The sequence below is a fragment of the Tupaia chinensis genome, unplaced genomic scaffold (assembly GCF_000334495.1).
Source record: "Tupaia chinensis unplaced genomic scaffold, TupChi_1.0 Scaffold000079_1, whole genome shotgun sequence".
NCBI lineage: Eukaryota > Metazoa > Chordata > Mammalia > Scandentia > Tupaiidae > Tupaia > Tupaia belangeri.
The window spans coordinates 468576-494297 of NW_006159540.1; the positions used below are offsets into that span (position 1 = coordinate 468576).

General features: G+C 37.1%; 1 protein-coding gene across 1 annotated transcript in view; it reads right to left on the reverse strand.

Moving 5' to 3' along the window:
- Positions 1 to 23531, reverse strand: part of FSIP2 (fibrous sheath interacting protein 2) — an 89055-nt gene extending 65524 nt beyond the window's left edge. The window contains exons 1-11 of the mRNA XM_006142703.1: positions 23347 to 23531; positions 22878 to 23003; positions 18287 to 18448; positions 16913 to 17002; positions 15531 to 15670; positions 14085 to 14226; positions 13518 to 13628; positions 10348 to 10474; positions 7257 to 7343; positions 2725 to 2837; positions 1136 to 1181 (exon numbers count right to left, since the gene is read on the reverse strand). Coding sequence (XP_006142765.1) covers positions 1136 to 1181; positions 2725 to 2837; positions 7257 to 7343; positions 10348 to 10474; positions 13518 to 13628; positions 14085 to 14226; positions 15531 to 15670; positions 16913 to 17002; positions 18287 to 18448; positions 22878 to 23003; positions 23347 to 23445 — 1243 coding nt within the window. The 5' untranslated portion in view covers positions 23446 to 23531. The remainder of the gene's footprint in view (positions 1 to 1135; positions 1182 to 2724; positions 2838 to 7256; positions 7344 to 10347; positions 10475 to 13517; positions 13629 to 14084; positions 14227 to 15530; positions 15671 to 16912; positions 17003 to 18286; positions 18449 to 22877; positions 23004 to 23346) is intronic.
- Between the last annotated feature and the right edge of the window lie 2191 nt (positions 23532 to 25722).

Here is a 25722-nt window from a genome sequence, read left to right on the forward strand (position 1 = left end):
CAAAGATCAGTCAGATTTTGTGTCTTGGTGAAAAGAGAGGGATCAAGAGGATGAGGACTTTGGTTTTGTACGGAATTTGAAGTAGTCATTAGCTAGTGGATGGAAATATCTAGTATTTTCTATGTGAGCATGTAAAACATATATGAAATTTTTTCTTAATTTTTTTTTAGTATTTATGTCACAGGGCACAGGCACTCACTGGAGAGAGAAACAGAGAAACAGAGAAACAGAGAGAAGGAAAGTGAGAAATAACTCCCTGGGGGGGAGGATGCAGCCATGCCACAGTCCCTTCTCAATTCTCCTCCTGGGATTTTGGGCATGCACACACATGCCACAGGCATTTTTTTTTTTTTTTAGAAGTTTTTGCCTTAGGGTACATGTGCTGGCGGGGGGGGGGGGGTGACTGAGACAGAGACAATGAGAGGAAAAGTGAGAAATCACCCCCAGTGGGATAGCTAAACAACAATCCTTTCTCCTCTATTCTCTTTCCAGGATCCTTGGTGTGCACACCCAACATGACTTAGAAGCCACTGGGTCTGAGACTCAAACCGTGGTTGGCCATGTGGGAGTCCAACAATGTAACTACTGCCCCCCCTCCCCCCACCCCAGGCATGATTTTAAACCACAAGGTCCAGAACTCAAACCCCGGTTAGTCATGTAGAAATCCAGCACAGCCACTACTCCACCTGCTGGCCCTACATGGAAGTATTTTTAATAGCTTGCAGAAGCCAAATGAGGTCAAATGCTTTAGGTAATGTGTATTTCATTTAAGGGGACATATGAAGCGAGATATAATTATTGTGGAAAAGAAGTAGTAGCTGAGTGTGAGGACATTCCTGGGGACATTCACTGTATTGCAACCTGCTTAACCACAATATGTCAGTATCTTACTCTACCTTTCACTACAAAGTCACAGCAGAGATCTTAGCTATACTACATTTTGTAAATTACAATCTTTGCTGATTCTACCAGGGATAACTCAAATATATAGACTGGCTATAATATCTATATTCACAAATATTGCATCATTTTTACTTTATTTTTCAAAGTATAATTTTTATAACCAGACAAAGTAACTTAACAAACTATATGATGAAACACCGATTGAGGCCTTAATAACAGAACATTTTCTTACCTCTGTCATTAAATGTACTTGAATTTTTAGTTATCACTTCATCTTTCTACATGGCACAAAATAAAAGAGAAAAATATTCATTAGTAATTGTACTTCCCCAAAAGATTTTGCCTTCTATCACTCAAACAAATGAATGTATGGTTTTCCTCCTTTATCCTCTAACTGCTCATGAAACTTGTCTCAAGAAATGGACTGGTCTGAGGTGTCTTTCATGTTGGGTAAATTCTCTTTAAAACTCAAATGATTTATAACAATGAGATGATTTTAAAAATAAAACTAATAATAATAACAATTATTATTACTATCATCTCAGGGACCATACATATTATTGACTTCCTAAGATTCTTTCCAGTGAATCTCATATTTAACTAATTCAAAACTGAGCTCAGGGCCATGGAAACCAGCAGTTAGCGTAATAGCTATGTCGCTGGACTCCCATGTAGTTGACCGCGGTTCGTGTCCCAGACCCGGTGGCTTAAAACTCATGCCGGGCGCGTGTGCGTGCGTGCCCAAGATCCTGAGAGGAAAGTGGAGGAGAAGGGATTGTGGTGTGACCATCCCCCCTGGGGGGGTGATTTCTCGCTTTCTTTCTCTATGTCTCTCTCTGTCTGTCTGGCGAGCGCAGGCGCCCTATAACGAAAATCTCTGAAAAAAAAAAAAACAAAAAACGAACAAACAAACAAACAAAAAACTGAGCTCAGGGCCAGCAAACTGCATGGCAGTTAAGATGGCTAGATCCCACATGACCAACTGTGCAGTTTGATTTCCAGACGTGAAGGCTTGAAAATCACATCAGGTGCATGCATGTGAGTGCCTCAAATCCCTAGAGGAGACTGGAGAAGAAGAGACTGAGGAATGATCATTCCCCCAGAGGGTTTCTCACATCTCCCCTCAGTCTCTCTCCAGTGAGTGCATGTGCAACATAGCAAAAATGACATTAAAAACTCCAAACACCCACCAAATTGAGTTTAATATCTAGCGATGCATGCACTTACTTTTCTCACAGTACCCTATATTTCGTTTAAAGGCACAGTAACCCATTCAATGATTGACTCTAAGAAGTTTAGAATCATTCACTTTGTCTTACAAAAATCCCGTCCAACCCATTCATACCCAATCTAATCCATTCTAATATTTACTAAAAATACTGTTTAGAACAAAATGAAGCTCATCATTCTGTACTCCTTTCATTGTAATAATGCTTTTGGTCTGTTGCTCTACTCGATGATGAGTCTTTTAGGGAAGGAGTGTTATCTTATTCCCTTTGTATCCTATGTGACACTATTTCCCTGTTTTCCTTTCATCTGGCTCAGCACAACACTTGGTAAAAAGTATGTGCTCAATAAATACCAACCTTTATTATTGATAAAGTTGCTAAATAACTTTTTGGATTAGTTTTGGCTAAAATGCATTGTGCTTTTAGCACAAAGCTAGCTCAACATGTTCTCTGAAAAAAACGTAACTAATGACTAGAACCCAGTATCTGTCCCAATCAGTATTGTGTTAGTAAAGATAACAGTGCACAGTAGTAAAAGTTAAGTACATAAATTAACATTCAATATTCAAAACTTTGAAACATAGTTTTATACCTTTTGTTCTATACCATTATTGTCTTGTGCATCTGGCTGGTAAGTAATTGAAGATTTTTTCGTAACATTCTTTGAACTATTCTGAGTCAGCTTAACAGTATTTACTTCATGTCCTGAAAGTAAATGAAAGAGAAATTTAATAGTTATTTAAACAGCTTTATTAAATTATATTTGAAGTACAGTTAATTTTGCTTATTTAAATTACATTATTTAATCAGTTTTGAAAGATGCATATAACTGAAACATCACCACAATATCATATTTTAATTACCCTTTAATGTTTTCTCTTGCAACTTTGTAATCCGTCCAAATCTATTCCTAACTCTCACCAACATTGATCTGTAACTATCACTCAAATTTAGTTTGCGTTTTTCAGAACATTATGTGACTGGAATCATATTCTTTTTTCTTTTTTGGGGGGGAGAGGTTTTTGCTATAGGGCACATGTGTTCGCCAGACAGACAGAGAGAGACAGAGAGATAGAAAGCAAGAAATCATCCCCCAGGGGGGATGGCCACGCTGCAATCCCTTCTCCTCCATTCTCCTCTCGGGATCTTGGGCACACACGCACATGCGCCCGGCATGAGTTTTAAGCCACTGGGCCTGGGATGCGAACAGTGGGCGACTACGTGGGAATCCAACGACATAGCCATTATGCTAACTGCTGGTCCCTGGAATCATACTCTTGATTTGTCTGATTTTTTTTCACTCAACATATTACATATTTCAACAGTTCGAAACTTTTGTTCTTGTAAATATTAGTTGTAAGGATATCTCACAATTTTTTATCCACTCATCTGTTGTTTCGTACTATTTTTATTAAAGTTTATTTATTTCCTTTCATGAGAGAGAGAGAGAGAGAGACATAGAGAGAGGAAAAGAGAGAGAGAACATCGAGAACCATCAGCAGGGCCTCATGCTGCAATTGCAGGCCCCTCTCTCAGCTTTCCAGCCAGCTGTGTTCACCAGCACACGTACGAGCCTAGCAGGTGCAGGTCAACTCAGGAACCACAGCTCTGATATTATAAATGGTGCTCAGCCTTGGAGAGTGCAACTCTACCACTGCTCCATCACGGCTGGGACAATCTACTCATTTGTTGATGAACTTTGTGTGGTTTGAGGCTTGGACATTTTATAAGTAATCTTTATGAACTTTCATGCCCAAGTCTTGTGTATTCACATATTTTTCATTTCCACTGGGAAAATACTAGTAGTGAAATGACTAGGTCAAATGGCAGGTTCATGCTTAAAGAAATACTACACTGGGAACCAGCAGTTAGTGTAATGGCTATGTCTCTAGACTCCCACGTAGTCGACCGCGGTTCATGTCCCGGACCCGGTGGCTTAAAACTCACGCCGGGTGCATGTGTGTGCGTGCCCAAGATCCCGAGAGGAGAATGGAGGAGAAGGGATTGCAGCATGGCCTCCCCCCTGAGGGGTGATTTCTCACGTTCTGTCTCTATGTCTCTCTCTCTCTGTCTGGCGAGCACACGTGCCCTATAGCAAAAACCTCTAAAAAAAAAAAAAAAGAAGTACTACATTGTGTTCCAAACTGGCTGCGACATTTTACAAATTAAGAAATTCAGTTTTTTCACTTATCAGAAGAAAGGAAATAATAAAGATCAACATGATACTTAAAGAAATAGAAGAGTAAGAGAGAAAATAATGAAATCAATAGCTGCCTTTTTGTAAAGTTCAGTAAACGCAATAAGCCAGGTTGATCATAAAAAAGAGAGGACACAAATTAGTACCACAGAGTATATAGATAATTACCAAAAGGAAAATAAGAGAATGCCATTGAAAACATGGCAATAAATTTGAAAACTTACGTGACAGAACAATTTCTCCCAAAACCTCATGCTACCCAATCCCTTTTGCAAGTACATAACAAGAAGAAATCTGTATCTTTTAAAGTAATTGAGGCCCACCAATGGTGGAGTGGTGGGATAAGCAGTAGGGGCGCTGCTGTGTGATGTTCGAGACTATGTGAGAATGTTCCCTTGAGCATCTGAGCACAGCAGAGTTTGCGCCTATGATCCTGAATACCTGCAGGTCACAGGGATGGGGGAAGGAGTGCAATGAGAAAACCCTAATGAAAGTCTCTCTCTTGCTTTCTCTCTTTCTTTTCCTGGAAATAAATAAAATTTGGGGGCCAGCAGATGGCATAAAAATTACACTGGACTCCGACATGACCTACTATTGTTGGAGTCCTGGATCTGATGGCTTGAAAATCATGCCAGGAGTGTGTGTGCATAACCAAGATCCTGGAAAGAGTATGGAGGAGGAGAAGAGACTGTAGCGTGGGCATCCCCCTGGGGGCTTATTTCTCACTTTCCCTCTCTCTGTCTCTGTCTCTCTGGAAAGCGCACATGCCCTAGGGGAAAAACATCTTTAGGAGGAAAAAAAAAAGGAAAATTTCATAGGAGTTAGCAGGTATTTTAAAACCTTTTAACAAAAAAAGCTCTGTATTCCAGTAATTTTACTTCTTAATTGTACCAAATATCTAGAAAGGAAATTACAATTAATTCTACATTAACTGTCCCAAAAAATTGAAGAGTGAATAGTTTCTGTCTTGGACTTTGAGTCCAGGTTCACTGATATAAAATATTATAAAGCATTAAAAGGCAAAAATTGATTAAACCACAAACAAAGATGTAAGAATTATTAACAAAACAAAGTAAAATCAAATCCAACAATATGTTGCAGCGATATTACATCATGAAAAAATGGAGTTTGCCTTAGGAATAAAAAGTTTGTTTAACACTCATAATTCTGTCAAAGTATTTTACCATATTAACTGAAAAAAAATAGAGAAAACACAAAGATTCAGAAAAAAATGATAAAATTCAATATTCATTCATAATAAAACCTCTTAGAGAACCAGGAATAGAAGGGGATGTACTTCTGATAAAGGCTCTCTTCAAATTTCTATAGCAATTGTGTAACAGATGCAATTTTTCACAGCGTTTTTCCTAAATATGCTTAATGATATTTAAAGTTTTATCTTTGGACAAGTGCCACAGATAGACTGGTAGCCTCGTTTGTTTAAAAATAGTATTTTCCATCTACTATCCTTTCCTCAGATATCACTCATTCTTTTACAAGAGAAAGACGTATCTCGGCTGCATTAAACACTACATTTTTTTTTACCGGATCCTTTTGCCTTAGGTATCTGCTTTAGAAACTAAGAATTTGATATTATCATTCACATTTAGTTGATGTGGGGTTGTTGGTATTGTCATAATTGTAATAACTCTGGTGTGTTATCACCTATTTGGACTTTAAACATAGAGCTCAAGAAGCTTACAATTTAGTTAACTCAACCTCAGTGATTCTGAGGGTAGAAGACAGGCTAGGTTAAGACAACCCTATCTCTCCCCAGGATTCTGAGTCTTGATGAAACTAAGCAAACTGTATATTCAGGAAAAAACATTTGAACCTTATTTTCCCTAGACTTTAAGTAATGAGAACAAATGGATTAGACATTTATACTTTAATTTTTCCTTTGGCATTTCATAATGAGAGATTAGTCATACATTTCAATTTTGAACAGTCTAATAATTTATTTATGTTAAATTTGGTATAGGGTGTGTCTGCTCACAGGTAAGACACAGAGAGAGATGGAAAGTAAGAAAGCAACCCCAAAAGGAATAGCCATGCTGTAATCCCTTCTCCATTTTCCTCTCAGCATTTTGAGTACACATAACAGAGGCCTGGCACATCCTCCAAGCCCCCAGGTCTGAGATTTGAACGAAGTTGGCCATGTGGGATCCAGCTGTCTTAACTACCATACCACTGGCGGGCCCAAATGTTCTTATATTTTTGATAATGTATTATTAGTGTGTTTTTATGTCATAATTTGGGCTGATGGTCTAATCTGGTAGACTGTGATGGACAACATAAAGTATACAGAATGAGATAAGGATGAGAAAGTGACATTTTAATAAGGTCCACAGTGGCTTCAGAGTTAGTATACTTCATATCTGACCCATTTTTGAGTTTTCTAAAACTATTTGGAGTATTAGGGGACCAACAGATGGTGTAATGGTTATGTCGCTGGACTCCCACATAGTCGACCGCAGTTGGGTCCTGGGCCCAATGGCTTAAACTCACACCAGGTATGTGAGCTTGCATGGCAAAAATCCTGAGAAGAAAATGGAGAAGGGATTGCAGCATGGCTATCCCCTTTGGGAAGTGATTTCTCACTTTCTGTTTCTCTATCTCTCTCTGTCTTTCTGGAGAGTGCAAATATCCTATATTTAAAAATATTGACAATCTGTTGTGTATACTATATTGTATATTTAATAGACAGTTCGTTGTTTTCTAATATCTAATAAAAACATTAAATTATTTAGTATTCAAATTCTAAAAGAAATAGAGACTGTAGAATGGTTGATACACATTACTCTAAATCAGTCATTTTACAAAAAAAAACCAGAGGATTTATCTGCATTTAAATGAAAAAGGCCATCAATAAACTCAGTCTTTTCTCAATTTAGTATTTAACATTTCTTATCAAAGTGCTCCATTACCATATGCTCCTTTGTATGTTTTTAGGTCATCAACAGCATACACTAACTTCGTATCATCATAAGACTTTGTTTTCTTCTTTGGAGAAGCTTAAAGAAATGAATCAAAACATTTATTTTTAATAATGATGGTAACAGAGTTCCCCAAGATAGACTATTTATCCTTTTATGCCCCAGAGGAAGTGAACCATAGGCTAATCTATATGTCGGACTGTGGAAAGAATAAAGATGAAGGGATGTCAAAAAGGAAGAAAGACACTTATTCTTGAAATATTATCCCTTCAGGTTGAAACATATACCTGGAAGTATAGAATTTTCTTTTGAAAGAAGGAAAAAATCTGCATCTGGCACAATTGAAAATGTCATTTTCTCTGTTGAGAAGCTTATTAGCACACTGGCTGGGATGAAGACCCACTAGCCCATACCGGCTATTACAGGTTTTGGATGTGCCTTATAGCTTGGTATAAACAACTATGTGGGAGTGTGTGTGTGTGTGTGTGTGATTGCAGTTATCAAAAGGAGTGATAGTTATATGTATGTGTTTCCCTTCTTTGTAAAAAATGTAGCTACAGGTTCTTTTTAATTTATGTGGGAGAAGGATTCTAACTGCCTGTGTGTTTGATGGGTTTTATCACAGAGGTAAAAGGTCAGAGTGCTCTGTCTCCCTGCTAACTGATCCCTAAAGCAGATTCTTCTAAGATTCCCTTTTTCTTTCTCTGTCATTCTGGGAGATGTCTATTTCATGGAACATGACAATGTCATTATAGTGCAATAATTTGATTTCATTTGTGAAATAGATATCCTAATTCTTTTGTAACTTTGAAAATATGAATTAAATTTATTTACACCACATTTTTTCTTCAAAAGAGTATTTGAGGTAGCAACTTAAAACACTTTTCCTGTTTTATGAGAAAGAAATAAAAAGACATAGGGTTGTATATATTTACGAAAGTGATTTCTTATGTGAAACAAGATTGAATCACTGCCTCAATGAACTAAATAGATTGGATAAACCAATTTAATGAACATTGGTTTAGTATAATCATTTTGACTGATGCTCTATCAAATACAAAGGTAAGAGTCTACTATTAGGAGTGATTAAGACAGTTGGAAATATGTAATAAGTGTATTGAGAATGTTCCAGACTACTGAAGAGATTCAAAGGATGGGGATTTTCCAATTGGGGCTATCAAGTGAAACTTAAAGAATTGTAGAATTTTGATAGATGAAGATAGTGTTCAGATTATTCTAGGAAGGAAGCAGAGAACCGAAAAAAGTAAACTGTGTTTTAGTAATGTTCAGTTGTCTCTTTTGACTGAACAATGGAATAAATGAAATGCTATGTGTTAGAACTTTTGAGTTCTTTTTAGAAACTATTTTGGGTCGGGAACCAGCAGTTAGCATAATGGCTATGTCGCTGGACTCCCACATAGTCAACTGCGGTTCGCGTCCTGGACCCGGTGGCTTAAAACTCATGCCAGGCGCATGTGCGTGTGTGCCCAAGATCCCGAGAGGAGAATGGAGGAGAAGGGATTGTGGCATGGCCATCCCCCCTGGGGGGTGATTTCTCGCTTTCTATCTCTCTGTCTCTCTCTGTCTGGTGAGCACACGTGCCCTATAGCGAAAAACCTCCCCCCTCAAAAAAAAATTATTTGGGGGGACGAGCAGTTGGCATAATATTTATATTGCTGGACTCCCACGTAGTCGATCGCAGTTCGCATCCTGCACCTGGTGGCTTATACTCACACCTGATGCATGTGCGTGCGTGCTCAAGATCCTGAGAGGAGAATGGAAGAGAAAGGATTGTGGTGTGGCCATCCCCCCCGGGGGGGCGATTTCTCACTTTTTGTCTCTCTCTCTCTTTCTGGCGAGCATACATGGTCTATAGCAAAAACCTCTCCTAAAAAAAAGAAAGAAAGAAATGATTTTGGAATATTATCTTTGTTTTCATATGATAAAGCTCACTGAGAGAGGTTAAGTAATTTGCTCAAGCCAATTACATGACTCCAAAATGGTAAAATAAGACTTGGATTTCAGCTGTCAGACTCCAAAACGTGTGCACATCACCCCCTAGATCATAGCCTCATTCATCAAGGAAATAGTGTGAAACAAACTGTGTGAGTTAGACTGGGAGAGAACTCTCGATGCTGATGAGTGTTTGCCTATGCAGCCTGAGCTTCATTTCATAGATAACAGATTTGGGGGAGCGGGCAGACGAAGAAACCCTCAAAACAAACTTGTAATTAAGCCACAGTAATTATAATGGATTTAAGCACAAAATAAATTTAAGGTGTGTAAAAATAAGAGCCAATAGAAACTAATTGTTAATTTATTGGTGTGGCATAGGGAAACTCCGAGCAAGAGATAGAAGCAATGGGGCACAATTCTGGTAATTCGTGGAAAATCATGTTCTTCCCTAAGAGTTGAAACAAGCGTATCTTTTTGCATTCTGGCCACAAATTTTAACTAGTACCAGGGGGAAAACTCACTAGTTTCACAATGTTATAAAGAAAAAAATGTAAGTAGAGACTGGGCATAGCAAAGCCATGGATCTATGTTCCTCCTTTCAAATTTTCTTCATTTTTTAATAATTTTTCCTTCTTTTTCCTCTCCTCTTACCTTCTCACTTCCTCTTTCTTTCTTTCTTTCTTTCTTTCTTTTTCTTTTCCTTCTCTCTTTCTTTCTTTTTTTTATTCTTTATTTTTCTCTCTTTTTTACATCTCCCTCCCCATACTCCATTCTGTCTGTTTTTATTGATTGGCAATTTAGTAGAATACCATGTTGATATAGAATAATTATATTTAAATGCAAGATTTTATAGTTTTAGTAGTAAAAATAATGCATTTTTTAAGTAGAGGGAAGTTGGTTAGAACTGCAGTACATGCAAGCTGATCTATTGAGCCACTTGATAAGATTATAATATTTCATTATAAATTTTCAAACAGGTTTATGTTTCATCTTGAATTGTAATGGGGAAATACCTCAAACTATCACCTAAAACGGATAACAAGGGGTAAGCACATAGAGTATTACGCAGGGACTTTTCATAGATATGCATATCCTACTTAGTTATATCATCTTTTATTGTTCTCACATTCGCAAAATGTTCCATCTTGTCCTCTGTATTCAAATGTATTTTTTCCCATATCATCTCCTTTAAAGCCAGTTTCTTGCATTTTTTGCAAATGATAAGCCATTTTTTTCTCTAATAAGGCTTGTTTCTAAAATATTAAAAAAAAATATTGGTTGATATCAATTTGCAACTTAGAAACACAAAACAAATAATTAAACATGAGAGTGTATTAAGAATGGGCAGTCATTCCAGTGTTGTAACATGCAAAGTTACATAGTTCAAGAATGGGAAGACAGCTAAGAGATAAATTTCTATTGTTACCAAGCCCAGAGACTATATTAACACTTAAATTCAACTTATCTCACTGCACTACTTCAAGGAACTAGTCTATTGTGACGAGATAGTGTCACTTATCCGTAACTATTTTGGAGAGTTAAAATAATTTTGTAATCTTCTTTAAGTGAAAATCTTAAGGAGCTCAATCAAAAGTCACTCAGGTCTACCATAGGTAAATAACACATAATACATAAAATGTAATTTCTGTTTGTGACTCTAACAATAACAGAAAGATTTCAAGAAAGCTCCTAATATTTAGAAACTAAACCCATTTTTTTTTTTTGGAGAGGTTTTTTGCTGTAGCCTGCATGGTGCACTCACCAGAAAGACAGAGAGAGACATTTGCTGTAGGGTGCATGGTGCACTCACCAGAAAGACAGAGAGAGACAAAGAGACAGAAAGGAGAGAAATCACCCCCAGGGGGCATGGCCACGCAGCAGTCTCTTCTCCTTTCTCCTCTCGGGATCTTGGGCATGTATGCATACGCACCTGGCATGAGTTTAAGCCACCGGGTCCAGGACTCAAACCGTGGTCAACTATATGGGAGTCCAGTGACATAGCCAGTATGCTAACTGCTGGTCCCAAAACTAAACACATTTCTAAACAATCAATACATCAAAGAAGAATTCTTTAAAATTTAAATTATTCAAAATGAATATTTTTAAAATATGCTAATAATTGACTATTACAGTTCAACATACAAAATGAATATAAATAAGTCAGTTTTCTTAAGAATTACTTATTTAACAGGACCAACAGTTAATGTAATGGCTATGTCGCTGGACTCCCACGTAGTCAACCGTGGTTCAAGTCCTGGACCCAGTGGCTTAAACTCACGCTGGGCACGAGTGCGTGCGTGCCCAAGATCCCGAGAGGAGAATGGAAGAGAAGGGATTGCGGTGTGGTCATCCCCCGGGGGGCGGTGATTTTTCACTTTCTGTCTCTCTGTCTCTCTCTGTCTGTCTGGCAAGCACACGCACCCTATAGCAAAAACCTCTCCAAAAAAAATTACATATTAAATTTTATTAATTATTATTATTACTATTTTAAAATTTTCTGTACAGCATATTCATTCACCAGAAAGAGAGAGAGGAAAAATGAGAAAGTAAGTCACTAGGTCCAGGACTGAAACCGCAGTCAGTGATGTGGGTGTCTAGTACCTTAACCACCATGCCATCTGCTGTCCCCAATCAGTTGTTTTTTAATATTAACATGTCAAATTGTAAAATGAATATTATAATAGCATAAAATGCCTAGTAGTAACTATATCAAAAGATATGTAAGGACTGTAAGAAATATTTAGAAAACCTAAGCAAATGGGGAGACAAATCTGGTTATTGAGTTGAACGGCTTCAGTATTGTCAAGAGGTCACTGTGCCCAAATTGATGTATAGAGTGAGCACAAGTCCAATCAAAATCTCCAAAAGATTTTTGGGAAAAAATTGATAGGCTAATTCTAAATTTGATATGGAAATTCCATGTGCTTATGATAGTCAAACCAAATTAAATAAAAAAATAAACTTGGGGGACCAGCAGATGACATAATGGTTACATTGTTGGATTCCCATGTAATTGACCACAGTTCGAGTCCCTGAACTTGCAGCTTAAAACTCACGCTGGGCACATGTGCGTGTGTGCCCAAAATCCCTGGAGAAGGGATTGCTGCATGTTCACCCCCCTAGGGTGTGATTTATTGCTTTCTGTCTCTGATCCACTGCAGTAGTCTCCACTAAAGTTAAAAAGGATTCCATGAATAGTAATTGAAATCAAAAAAAAAAAAAAAAAAAGAGAAAGGAACATGAGGCACCCTTTTGCTCTAGAAAGATGGATAATTTTAGAGACATTACTTATAGGAACAAAAAGAACAAGTTGGAGAACTCTACTGAAAAAAGTAGCAAAGAGTTAAATAATGAAAAATAATAATTACAGTAAGTTGGAATAAGCTGAGCCTGCCATATGAGCAGTCAGTCTTAGGTAATACAAAAGGGTACATGGGACAAACAGCATGAAAACACATACTTGCATAATTCAATTTCTAGTATTTTTACAAAATGTTTGTATGTATCAATACGAATCAAACTATATAAACTTCCACTTACACCTAGTTTGTCAACAATAATATATGTAGTGCTGTTATTCAGAAATTTATATCAATATTTGTTGACATGGAAAAATGTAATTGGTATTTTAGTAAATGAAAAAGCAATCTACAAAATAAACTATAAGGTATAATAATATATATTGCCATTTATCAAAATAAACACTCATAGAAACATTATAAGTGTGTGCACATGTGAATGTGTAGCAAAAGACTAATGAATCTTAGTGGAATTACACATATTTTCTTTTTTTAAGATGATTTATAGCCTAAATCATAAAATGTTATAAATTATCAATGTTAAAAACAGTCTAATAAAAAATGGTGGGGGAAATTGAGAACTTTTACCAGTAATTTCTGGTTCTAAAAAATAAATAAATAAAAATAAGCAGCTATTCAACTTTTTATATGGATTATAAGTACAGTTTATATTGTAAAGATAAATTCAGAAGTCGTTATTAGGTTATCAGAAAAGTCACCATGTATTTTTTTTTCTGCCTTTTGGTGCAAAAATGCCTCTTGACTTCTTCTCCAACAACCTAATATATCAAATTATAGGGCAATATTTTATATATTATATTCAAAATTTAATATAGTTAAAAATGTGAAAAATTGTACATAACTTTCAGTTTTGTATAATGTGTACCATTTGAGGTAACTGATTCATGGTCAATTTACAAAGTGATTTTCAATTTGAAAAATTAAAACTAACCAAAACTTCTTTTCAAAAAACCAGTGTTAGAGAAGCTCACCCTACCTTCCTGTCACTCTCTTCTCTGTTTCTACGTCGTTGCTCTTCTATCCTCTGTTCTCTTTTAACATCTTCTCCAATCTTTGTTAGAAGTAACATTTCTTTTGTCTTCCATTCCTAGAGAGCATAATGTTATTGTGCTTGGTGTATGTTTCCTTAATAATAATACCTTTGCATGAGATTTTTATCCCTCCAATATGCAAACCAGACAAAGCAAAGACCTAACAGTAATGAGGTCAAGAATAATAAAAGTCAGACACTACTTTTCTTACGACCCTCCTACAGGAATATAGGCATGATTATTTTTTATTAAAGCTAAAAATAATCCTCTTTATATTGAAGAATATAAAGGGACTAAATACACATAAAATACTTTTCTCAAACTGCCCTTGAAGAGCAGAATTGGTTCCTATATGGTTGGTATCTGCTTCATTATTTTATACAGCAATTTATATATCATAGTTACAAAAAATATGGGGAAATGATTTTTAACAGTATGATGTAGTTAAAATAATTAACAGATGAAACTGTCTACAGGTTTCCTCTCCATATTTTAAATTTGTTTTCCCTCACCTCTTCGATTTTTCTACGAAGACTAAGCTTTCTTCTTGTGTGTTCCCTCTGTTGTCTTTCTTCTCTATCCATTCGGAGTAGGCGTTGCTCTTCTGCTTTGCGCTCAAGTTGTTCTAATTCCCTATTTATCATATCCAAATATCTGAGTAAGAATGAAAACATTCCATGAAGTGAGTCAAGTGTTTCATTTATGAGGTGGTATGTACTTTGATATTCCCAAACCATCACCTAATTCGCTATTTATTACTCAGACTATAGGAATTTCACAATTATTCTGTCTGTCTAGTTCATGGTCCTTTAAGCCAACCTGATCTACCAACTCACCATGTTTTTTGTATGTTATGCAGTATCCCTACTTTACAGTGGTGCTTTTCTCAATAAGTGCTCATAACGGTAGTATTAAGTACATGAATTTCCAAAGTTTGAAATAAAGGAAGCAGTGACTTCAAATGTGGGAAGAAGAAACAGTACATTGGAAAAAAAGGAAAGAAACAGTCTAAAAAGTAGATAATGGATTCCTTATATAATTTACATGTCCTTGAACAAATCTCTTGTCCGTAGCCTGTATCCCTGGTAATCAAGTATTATGGTTATTACCATGAAATGAAACCATACACTGTAAAGTAATGCAGCCCAATCCCTCACCAACAGACAAGGAAACAGAAGTGTGATATTTCTTTACTCTCTAAAAAAGCGAGCTTTAGCATGGAATGTAATGTATGACTGTGACTGGGGAATATCTAAAGGAGCTTAGGTGACTTCGAGAGACAAAAGATTTTTATATTGACATCAGATTAAATTATGCATAAGCTTTTTTAAACCTTTCACTAACTTTTTCAAACTTAATGCTGTCATTCCTTAAGGATAAATCATACAAAGCTGTTAGTATTTGAGGCATGTGCTAAAGACACTTTCCTTCTCGTCACTACTCTAGAAAGGAACTGGGGTGGCCAGACAGTGGTACAGTGGTACACATGGAACTCTGCAAACCTAACCCACGTGGGAAGGCTCCATGTTCACATCTGGACACCTGACTATGCCAGGCACACGTGCCCATAATGTGGAGCTTGCCACAGTAGGTGGTGAATCACTGCATCAGGATCCCACTGTGGGGGGCTGTCTCTATGTCTGACTTTTTTGATAGTGAAAAAAAAAATAGATAAAAAGAAAGGATTTCGTATCTGATTTTTTTCTTTGGTCATCATTTTGGCTTTACCTCTTGGTCTCCCAGTTACCCTAACTTCTCTGGTATAAATTCCCCTTCAGAATCTTGTCATCAGTGTTTCCGATTTCCGTTCCTGTTGGTTCCCTTCCTCTCAACACAAATAAATTAGTGGCTAGTATTGTTTCTTTTTAAAACATACTTTTGATTCTTTATAATATTTTTTTTCTAACTTATTTGAGTCTCCAACATACACATAAACCGTGCATTCATTTCAATCTTACCTATGTCTTATTAACCGCTCCTGGTCCTTAATAGACTGGGTACCCTCCTGTAACAACCAGTTTTGGAACTGCATGATATCAAGGTGTTCGGAGATTTGATTGTGTTCCTGTAGTTTATGTAGTTGTTTTGCAAGCATTTCCTAATAAAAAAAAAATGTATTGTGCACATATAATAATAGTTTTTATACATTTCCCCAAAATAAAACCATTAATATTGTTATATTGCATAGTTATTTCTGTTTAACTGTATTTAAGTCTTTGACTCTATTAGCAACATGGACAGTTGAACCAAAATAAAAAATAAACATTTCATTTTATTTGCTTATTTATTCTGAAAAAATTAAGTGAAAAGATGGAATAAGAAGAAAAAGTCCTAGCACAGAAAGAGGAAAAATATAGATGGCTCAATGTATAGGAAAATCTTATTTTTATCCAACTCACTTAACCTTAAAATAAATTTGTAAACACACACATACACATCTTTCTCATTTCATCTAACTCGCTTGACTCTAAAATGTGAATTCACTTATACATGCACACATACTCACACACCCAATCTATAACTACTCACTCTGTATCCAAATATTCCATTTCACCTGTAAGAGCAGTTTTTGGATGAATGTTGTTTTGGATGATTACAGGTGCATGTGTATGGGTACACACACACACACACACACACACACACACACATACACAGACACACACACACATTCACTGTAAATATTCTTTATGTCACCTGTCAGACACAACAGCTAAAATACTGCTTATGTTCTATTGTTAAAGCTACTCTGAGTTCCAGTTTAGGAGTCTTGTCCCAGTAGATGCTCTTATTTCTTTCTTCGTTTGTTTGTTTATTTTTATTTGCTACAGGGCACATGCATTCACCAGAGACAGACAGATAGAAAGAGAGGAAAGGCGAGACAGCATCTCTCCAAAGAGGAAGACCACACTACAATCCCTTCTTTTTCATTCTTCTCTTGGGGATATGGGCATGCACACAGTCATGTTTATTGTGTTTTTCAAGTAACCAAGTCTGGGACTCCAACCAGGCAGTTGACCATGTAAGATTCTAGCCACCTTAACCACCCTGCCACCAGCTGTCCCCCAAAAATACTCTTATTGACCCCAGTTTAGTTAGAAGTAACAGATTAATCACTGCCAGCTACCTTTGGTGAATTGATATATGACCTAGTCTCTTTTCCATTCTTGACTGCATATAGAAATCACCAAGTATAATTTATTCCTACTTGAAATTTTCATTTGAAAAATATTTACTTTGTTAATTATTAAAGGTCAAAATATTGTAAGAAAGTAACTCCACATACAAACAAAATTTTCTTCCAAACCTTACATAATGAAGCAAATTTAAGTATTTAACTCACTTGTTCTCTTACATAGTTTCTTTGAAAGTCTAATTTTAAACTGGTAAGATATTGCCTGTACTTATTCAATTCCCTCAAGGTACATACAATCTAAAAACAAAAACAAAAATACATGAATACAAATATTTAAAAATTAATAGCAATCATCAAAGGAAAAACAGTAATGACATTTTAATATCAAGAAGAAAAAAGATTGGTAACAATTTTGTAAGTAGTATTTCTCTATACCATAAAAAGGAAATTTCTATCTAAAATATTAATTTATCAATATAATCTATACTGGGTCAGCAGATGGCATGATGGTTAAAGCACTGAACTCTCACATGGCTGACCATGGTTTGAGTCCTGGACCTGGTGGCTTGGGGATCACACTGGGTGCATGAGCATGTGTGCCCCAAACCCAAGGGGATGATGGAAGAGAAGGAGTTGTGTTATGGCCATACACCTGGGGAGGATGATTTCTCCCTTTCCTTCTCATTATCTCTCTATCCAACTCTCTCCAACAAGCACACGAGCCCTATTGCAAAACCTTAGAAAAAGTATATATACACATATACCTACCTACACATACACAAACACACATACATATATACATACACTCACACACACACATATATACATATACTCACACACACATCTATCTATCTATCTAGCACACATAATTTATTGGAGTTATTAAAATGATAACTATAATTATTAATTACATTAATTGTAATTAATTGTATTTATAAGTATGAATGTACTTACTCTTCAATCCCAATAAAAATATATTTTATCAGATTCTATTAGAGACAAATTTCATCTCAAGTTTTTAAAAAGCACATAGAAGGGCTGGAATGTGGCATGGAGGTAAAGGGCACTGAACTCCCACATGGCTGACCGAGGTTCAAGTTCCAGAACTGGTGGCTTGCTTTTTCACCTTTCTTCCCTCTCTCTCTTTCACCCTGTCCCTCTTGGTCAAAGTAAAATAAATAAATAAATAAATAAATAAATAAATAAATAAATAAAGTAAATTAAATAATTCTTTTTTAAAAAGACCATATAGAACATAGTTTTTGATTAATGTACAGTGCCATTAAAGCCAGAGAGTGAGAAAAATGCTACAGTGGGGAAGATTAGTGTATTTTTATATCCTTAAAATATTCATCAATCATATTTTGCTATTCCGAAGGAAAAAAGTGAAGGTATAATTTCTATATAGAAACTATTGTCTGATTTTCTTTGGTTCTAATACTGAGTAATTCATAAGCTGCTTACTAAGTATCCATTCATGATCAAAATAAAGACAATAAAGGCCCTCTAGTGAAGTGTAGAAGCAATCTTATATCAAGTTTTGAATGTTTTTATTGATTAAAAAAGTAATTTTCAACCCACTTTATTATTGCTGGTAATGTAGCCACCTTTCTTTAATCTCCTCAGAACATCTTTGCGCTTATAGTATGCTCTTAAATGTGGATCATGGAGACTTTTATATTGGTTTTCCAAAAGTCGACAATAAGGATCAGTCAGGTTAAAGCCATAAGAAGGTCGAAAAAGCTGCAAACACAGATTAAAGAATATTATATATAAAATACATTTGACATTGAAGTAAACTATTGAAAAAAAAAAACACAGTATTTACTGAAAATAAAAACTGCAAGAATCCAAAATGGGAGAAAGCTATCAAGAGAAAGATTTGAGTTCGAGAAGCTGAATTGTCTCTCTCTACTTTCTCGACCTAAGTGAATTATTTTAAAATCCCACTGTCTCTCAAATAATTTTTCCTTAGATTCCTCCACATCTTAGTTATGGATCTGAAAAGAATGGAGAACAAGGAAAGGAGGAATATATCATTTGTTTTACATTAAGTGTCAGTGCTAGAATTCTTCCCTTTCCTCCTCTTCTTCCAAATTAAGATACTATATTTAAAAGATAAAGGAATAATACTAATTATATTGTTATATCACAAGTGCCACCTGAAAATGAAAAAAATAATACAAAGTCTTTCACTATGAGTCATAATTTTTTTAGTTTTAGATTTGCTATAAGGTAAGTGTGTTCACCGGAGAGACACAGAGAAAGAGAGAGAGAAAGTGGTGAGAATCTACCCACATCGATTATGCTTTAGTTCCTTCTCCTCCAATCATCTCTCCAGATTTCGGGCATGCAGGTTATGTGTACATGCCCAGTGGGTTTTTTCAATCAGCAGTGAACTATACAGTCACTCCATGTAGGATCCTGCTGCCTTAACTACCACGTCAACTTGCTGGCCCATATAAACACAACTTTAACAAATAGCAGAAATAAAGTGTATGTTAAAAAGTCATTGTATGTTGAGGTATCTAATGGAAGAAATCCAATAATCTCTGGTTGCTACAATCAGAAGAAGTCAAATCTCTATTACACAGTCCAGTACACTAAAGGACCCATTTTAAAGGATATTTGTAGGAAGTTAGATTTTTCGTTATGTTTAAAGAATAAACACAACCTTTCATAATATTCTTTACATGTAAAAGGAGAAAAAGACAGTCAACATGTTTCTATACATGTTACTTTAAGCAGACAAGTTACTGCATCCTATTTATAAATTAAAAAATTACCCAATTAAGTTTTTCTATGTGAGTTGTTAGTGAATTTTTCAATTTCAGGATGGTGATAATAGCTTATAGGATTATCTCTGAAGAAGAAAATGTAGAGGATGAATGTAGGTGAGTAAATTGTGTTGATGTTGTCCTTGTGTTCTGTCTTTGGCCATAACAGCATACATTTTAGTCCAAAGTAATATCAAGTCAACAACTGGCTCAGATGAAAGACATTTGGAATATAGGCAAGATGTGGCAAACCAGAAAGCACCTACTCAGTTCACAGCATTCTCCATTCAATTGCTATCATGCCACATTGTGTATCATTCCAGATCTCCCTAGGGTTACCAATTTGTTACTTCTGTGTTTAGTCTGGCTACAGTTAAAACTGTAGTCCAATTCTTCAACACTAAGAAGACTGACTGGAAGGGATCCTGAACAGAACTCTGATTAGAGAGGTCGAATGATGTCTTATATGCAGACAAAGGGGTAAATGGGAGGAACTAGATACTATTGATAGCTTGCATTTAAAAGCTTTTGTGTTCTTTCTGGTCTTTTAACAGTAAGTTTTATTCCCTTTCAAGGGACATAATCAGAAAGCCAGATTTCCTGAAAAGGCAAAGAAAGGAATTATATATAGGGCAATGTCTCAAATTCAGTGAGACCAGATATGAAGCCCGTATCTTTCCTGGAAGGGAAGCAATCCGCAATAAATCAAAGAGCAGACTATCTCTTAAAACTTAGCATTTAGTTTCCAGCTTCCCTTAGCTGTCGAGACTTAGCTGTGACAGGCATATGTTTCTCACAACCAAACCTGAATGACTGACCTGTGAATAGAAAACATCTTTTAATAAATATATTCATTAGGTCCTGGATACCCTTCTGTGTCAGTTACAATAATTGATTCCAGTTAATATATATAAGTCATTACTTCATCCAGGAGATCTTACTAAAGAAGAAAGAAGGTCACAAAGGCAGTGTCAGAGAACTAGTTTGGCACCTAATTATGATTAAATGAATACATTCTGAGAAAGTTAATGTAATTTAAAAAAAAGAACATCTTTTTAAAAAGTAGTAGGCAGTGAATTAATAATCAACCAAGAAAGCAGTAATACATTAGACAGACTACATCTGAGAAAGCAAAGACAGAGCTAAGTTTACATGCTGAAGAGGAGTTTTATCACAAGTAATGGAATAGATTTTAAATACATTTTTGCAAAGCTAGGCTGTGGATGTGAACCCGACTGTGTAAGGTTGACAAAGTTTTTAATTAGCTTGCATGAGTCTAGTAGAACAGATTATCTTTCAAAAAATATTTTTTTTCACAAACCAAACTTTAGGAAATCATGTTTATTGCTATTACAGATTGTGTTCCCCCTAAATCATATGTTGAAATCCTAATCTCCAATGTGACCACATCAGGAGGTATGACTCTGGGAATTAATTCAGTTATGAAACTGAGTCCTTATAAAAGATCTCTTATACAAGAGACCAAAAAGAGCTAACACTCCTGGAAGTGCTTATAAAGGGTCCTTATCCACATCCAACCATGCAGACACCCTGAACTCAAAATTTCAGCCTCAGTGAGTATGGAAAATAACTTTCTTTTGTTCTTAAGCCATCCAGTCTAGACGGTTTGCTACAGAAGCCCCAGTTACTCAGTTATTAGGCAAACATCCAATACCAAGGCATAAGACACTACTGATGACGTCATAGACAGTGGAAGTATGAGATCCCTTACAATTCTTTCTTGTAGGCCTTTTTAAAATACTGATCCAAGTAATCACTCAACAAGATCGCCTTAAGATTTCAGCATTAGTTACTTAGAGGCTGGGGGGGGTTTGGGGTAGAGACAGCATTGCAGACTGAAAACATGAAAAGGTTTAGGGCAGTACATACACTATCCAGCATGATTAAGTGTTGCATGAGATCATACAAATCACAGCAATTAGAGCTCTAAGCAAAGATACGCTCACTGGGAGCTATAATAGTTCAGAAAATTTATTTAGGGATGGCTCAAATTCACAGATTTGGAAGAAATAAAGGATATGCCAGATTTGGAGGAAGGGTGGGCAGAAGCATGACTATATTAGGATTATACGCATGGGTAGGTGTAAAAGATGTCAGCCTGAAGAAACTGATACTCTGGTTTGGAGAAAAGATGGATGAAGATGCTGGGGGAAATCAGTCTTCATTAAGGCATAGTCTTCTTCCATTAAAGTGAGATTAAAGCACTAGACTTATTAACTCATTTTAACTCCAATTTTTTTGTTTTTGCACTTTGTGTGTAAAGTTGAATTTAATTAAAAATAAAATTTTAGAAAATTGTTTTATCAGGGCAGGCAGGTGGCATGGTGGTTAAGGCACTGGACTACCACATGGCCAAGTCTGATTCAAGTCCGGGACCTGACAGCTTGTTTTCTCACTTGCCTTCTTCTCTCTCTGTCTCTCTCTCTCTCTGGTCAAATTTTAAAAATAACGATCACAAATGGAATTAAAGAATTCTTTATAAAAAGGTATTTTTTAATAAAAGTTTAGTTCAACTTGCTATTGCTTAAAATCATAACACGTGATTAAATGCCAGCCTCCACTAAATAAATACCTTTTGCCTTTCAGTGAAGCATGTTCCTAAGTAAATCTAAACTTGCTAAATATATAACTATATATAAAAAGCTGTTTTTTTCATAAAAATAGTTAATATGCATCTGTCAATTATAAATTAAACAAGAACAACAGTCTAAATATTCTGGCCCATGATTGTGTCCAAACCATATTCGATGAAATTACTTTACATGCGATCTAAATGACTCAGTTAAATGTAGGTTTGATTTTTTTTCTTCCTAGGAATGTTAGTGTAAATCCCCTTAGTGATTTCGTATGATGCAGTCTCTGAATTTAACAGCATGAAGAAATGAAGAGCGATAACTGGTTTACCTTCTCACTTAAATTTGTAGTAAAGTATACAGTATCACTTCCTGGAATCATAGGCAGCTTGACTCCAAGAGGCAGATCTAGTAGTTGAGCCGCTCCGACCCCTGGAAAGTGGGTTTTGTGTATGCCCTGTCAGACACAATGGAGAGTTTGGTGTTTTCCTTTTAGATAGTCCTCATTTAGTCTAGGTTTACTGCTCATACCCCAACCAGGGACACCATACAATCAGAGTCGAAGGGCACCCCCTGCCAGACAACTTTGGAGCCTTACTGGCTCCCAAGTCTTCTGGGCCTCACTGCAGCCAACTGTGGCCAGCTCAAACCAAGCCACTGCCACCGGGGCCCCCCACCAGGAAGGCGTAGGTTTGATTTTTTTCTTCCTAGGAATGTTAGTGTAAATCCCCTTAGTGATTTCGTATGATGCAGTCTCTGAATTTAACAGCATGAAGAAATGAAGAGCGATAACTGGTTTACCTTCTCACTTAAATTTGTAGTAAAGTATACAGTATCACTTCCTGGAATCATAGGCAGCTTGACTCCAAGAGGCAGATCTAGTAGTTGAGCCGCTCCGACCCCTGGAAAGTGGGTTTTGTGTATGCCCTGTCAGACACAATGGAGAGTTTGGTGTTTTCCTTTTAGATAGTCCTCATTTAGTCTAGGTTTACTGCTCATACCCCAACCAGGGACACCATACAATCAGAGTCGAAGGGCACCCCCTGCCAGACAACTTTGGAGCCTTACTGGCTCCCAAGTCTTCTGGGCCTCACTGCAGCCAACTGTGGCCAGCTCAAGCCAAGACACTGCCACCGGTGCACCGCACGAGGATGCCAGCGCCAGAGCGGCGGTTAACAACCGCGCGACCAGTGTGTGGCGATCCCTGTCCCAACCCTCACAAGGCCTGCGGCCGACAGAGAGCAACGACGCCAGGTTTGTGGCCACTCACATCTCCGCACTGCTGGCTGTTCGCCGCCAGGCTGCTGGTGGCAGTCTTGGTGGCGGCAATGTTGGCAGCCTTGGAGCAGGAGCTAAGGTACAATTCCATGGCAGGCCGGGCCCCTCTGCCTGCCGGCGGCCCTCCCCTCTTGCCTTCTTTGCACCTTTTCCCAGTGGTCCCTCTGTCCCAACTGGACCGGGAATGACCAGTGCCGTGTGTCCGTGAGGCCCCTTCCCCGCGCGTTCCAGGTTCCAAACCGCGAGGGTCCCAGAATGCGGTGCCCTCCAGAGAGGTGGATACTTGCTTTGAGGGCTTCAACTCCTGCAGGGTTAAACAAAGCAAAGTGAAACGACAACACAAACAATCCTACAGACCTGATCTAAGAGAATGACTTTCAATATTTTATGTCCCCCTGAAAGTAGCTCCCCTTGGCCAATACACACCAACCAGTAAATCTTCCTTGGTGGGTAGCTGGCTAATTTCCCCTATAGTTTCATTCATGAGTGATTGTGTGACCATTCTAGGGTCAGAGGCTTGATATTTCACAGTCCCCCCAAAAGATACCATGACCACACCCATTCCCAGGCTCCCACAGTTTTTTTCCCACTCCAGGTCCCACATAGCTGACACTGGTTTCCTTACCTTCTCGCTACCTTCCTCTGCCTCTACCCTAGTTTTCCTCTTTCATGCCTAGCCCTCCTCATCTCTTTCCCATTCCCTCCTCTTTGCCTACTTTGCCTTATCTAGCAGTGCCCTTCTTTCTCTTCATTTAACCTATTCAGTCAACATTCATGAGGTGCCTCACTCTTGGACTAAGCACTGGAAATACAGGAATCAGTAAACTACGGGGCTTCCCTTTAAGGAGGTAGCTATTAATGTTAGTGGATTCTTTCTGAGCAGAAACTATCTGATATTTCAAGAGTCTGAACTTAGTTTTGTAGATGTTTATTTTTTTCCCCACTTCTATTCTCTGTTGCTTCTGGGCCATGCATGAAGTAATAATACCTAGTATTTATGGAGAATTTGCTAACTCCAGCTGCTGAGCTAAACACCCTTTAAAAATTTAATCTCCATAACAGCCTCGTCAATAATTACCCCATTTTTCAAGGCTAAAGGAAGAATGATAATCACTTATTAAATGGTGGCCTCAGAGGCTGTTTTCATAGCACATTCTACCCTTGCATTGGTTTCTTTATTTCAATTCCACTCATGTGTTTATAGAAGTCTTAAATTTGAAATCTAAACTTAGGATTATAGCCTATTGTCAGCTCTTCTCAGGGATGTCCTATAATCATCTCAGATTCAATATACTCGAATCTCAACACCTACACACATATCTCCTTCACTAACACAGGACCAACAAAGGCCTCATTCTTCTTGCTTTCGCATCTCTGTGACAATACCAGTGTCTACTCAAGCCAAAAATTGAGGAATGCATCTGGAGACCTCCTACTTCCCCTTATCCACACACATTCAATTGATTTCTATGTCCTGCTGATTTTATCACTGAAATGAATTGGTCCCCCTCTCTAATCCTATAATTTTATAAATCTCTCAATTAATCCACTCATTATTTTCTTTATTTGTGCCTTACTGTCATGTATCCCAACAATCAATCTTTTACCAAATTGATCTTTGACGGTAAACTGTTTCTCTCTTTTGAGTTAAACTCCCAGTTGTCTTCACAAAGACTTAACACAAAGCATGTCATAGCCTCTGTAGCTTCACTTCAGTGTTTGTTATTGCTGTTTTAACAAATTATGACAAACAGTGCCTTAAAAGTTCACAAACAGTTTGTTTTTATGGTAACAGAGGCCAAAAATTCAAAATGAATCGCACTGAGTTGAAACTGCTACATAGGAAGGGCTGAATTTTTCCAGGGTATTCTAGACACAATCTATGTCCTTTCCCTTTCCAGAGGTGACAAGTCACCCATCCTTGCTACCGCTAATCCAACAGTGTCACAGCTCCAGGTCTCTCTCTAACTCAGATCTTGGCCTCCCTCTTCCACAACTAAAGTTTTTGTTACTACAATGAGCCCATTAGATGATCCAGGATAACTTATTTAATTTAAGGTTAGCTATGAGCTAACTTATTTTTAAGACTTGTTAGGCAGGGCCAGGATAACCCTAAGTCCAGGATTAATAATTGCTCCATTCTGATGTAAAACTCTCCTCTGAACTCTACCTAATATTCCATCAATCAGCAGATTTTACGAGTATGGCTGGGTGGGAAAGGCGCTGGGATCAGCTTTTTGAAAACCCAGCCCTATCTTCTTTTGAGTAGTTCTTTTCATGGCATTGGGTAGTTTTCTCACACAGTTTGATAACAATTGGAGATACTCAAGGATGACTCTTTGTACGCATTGGGAATTCTTGTTCCATG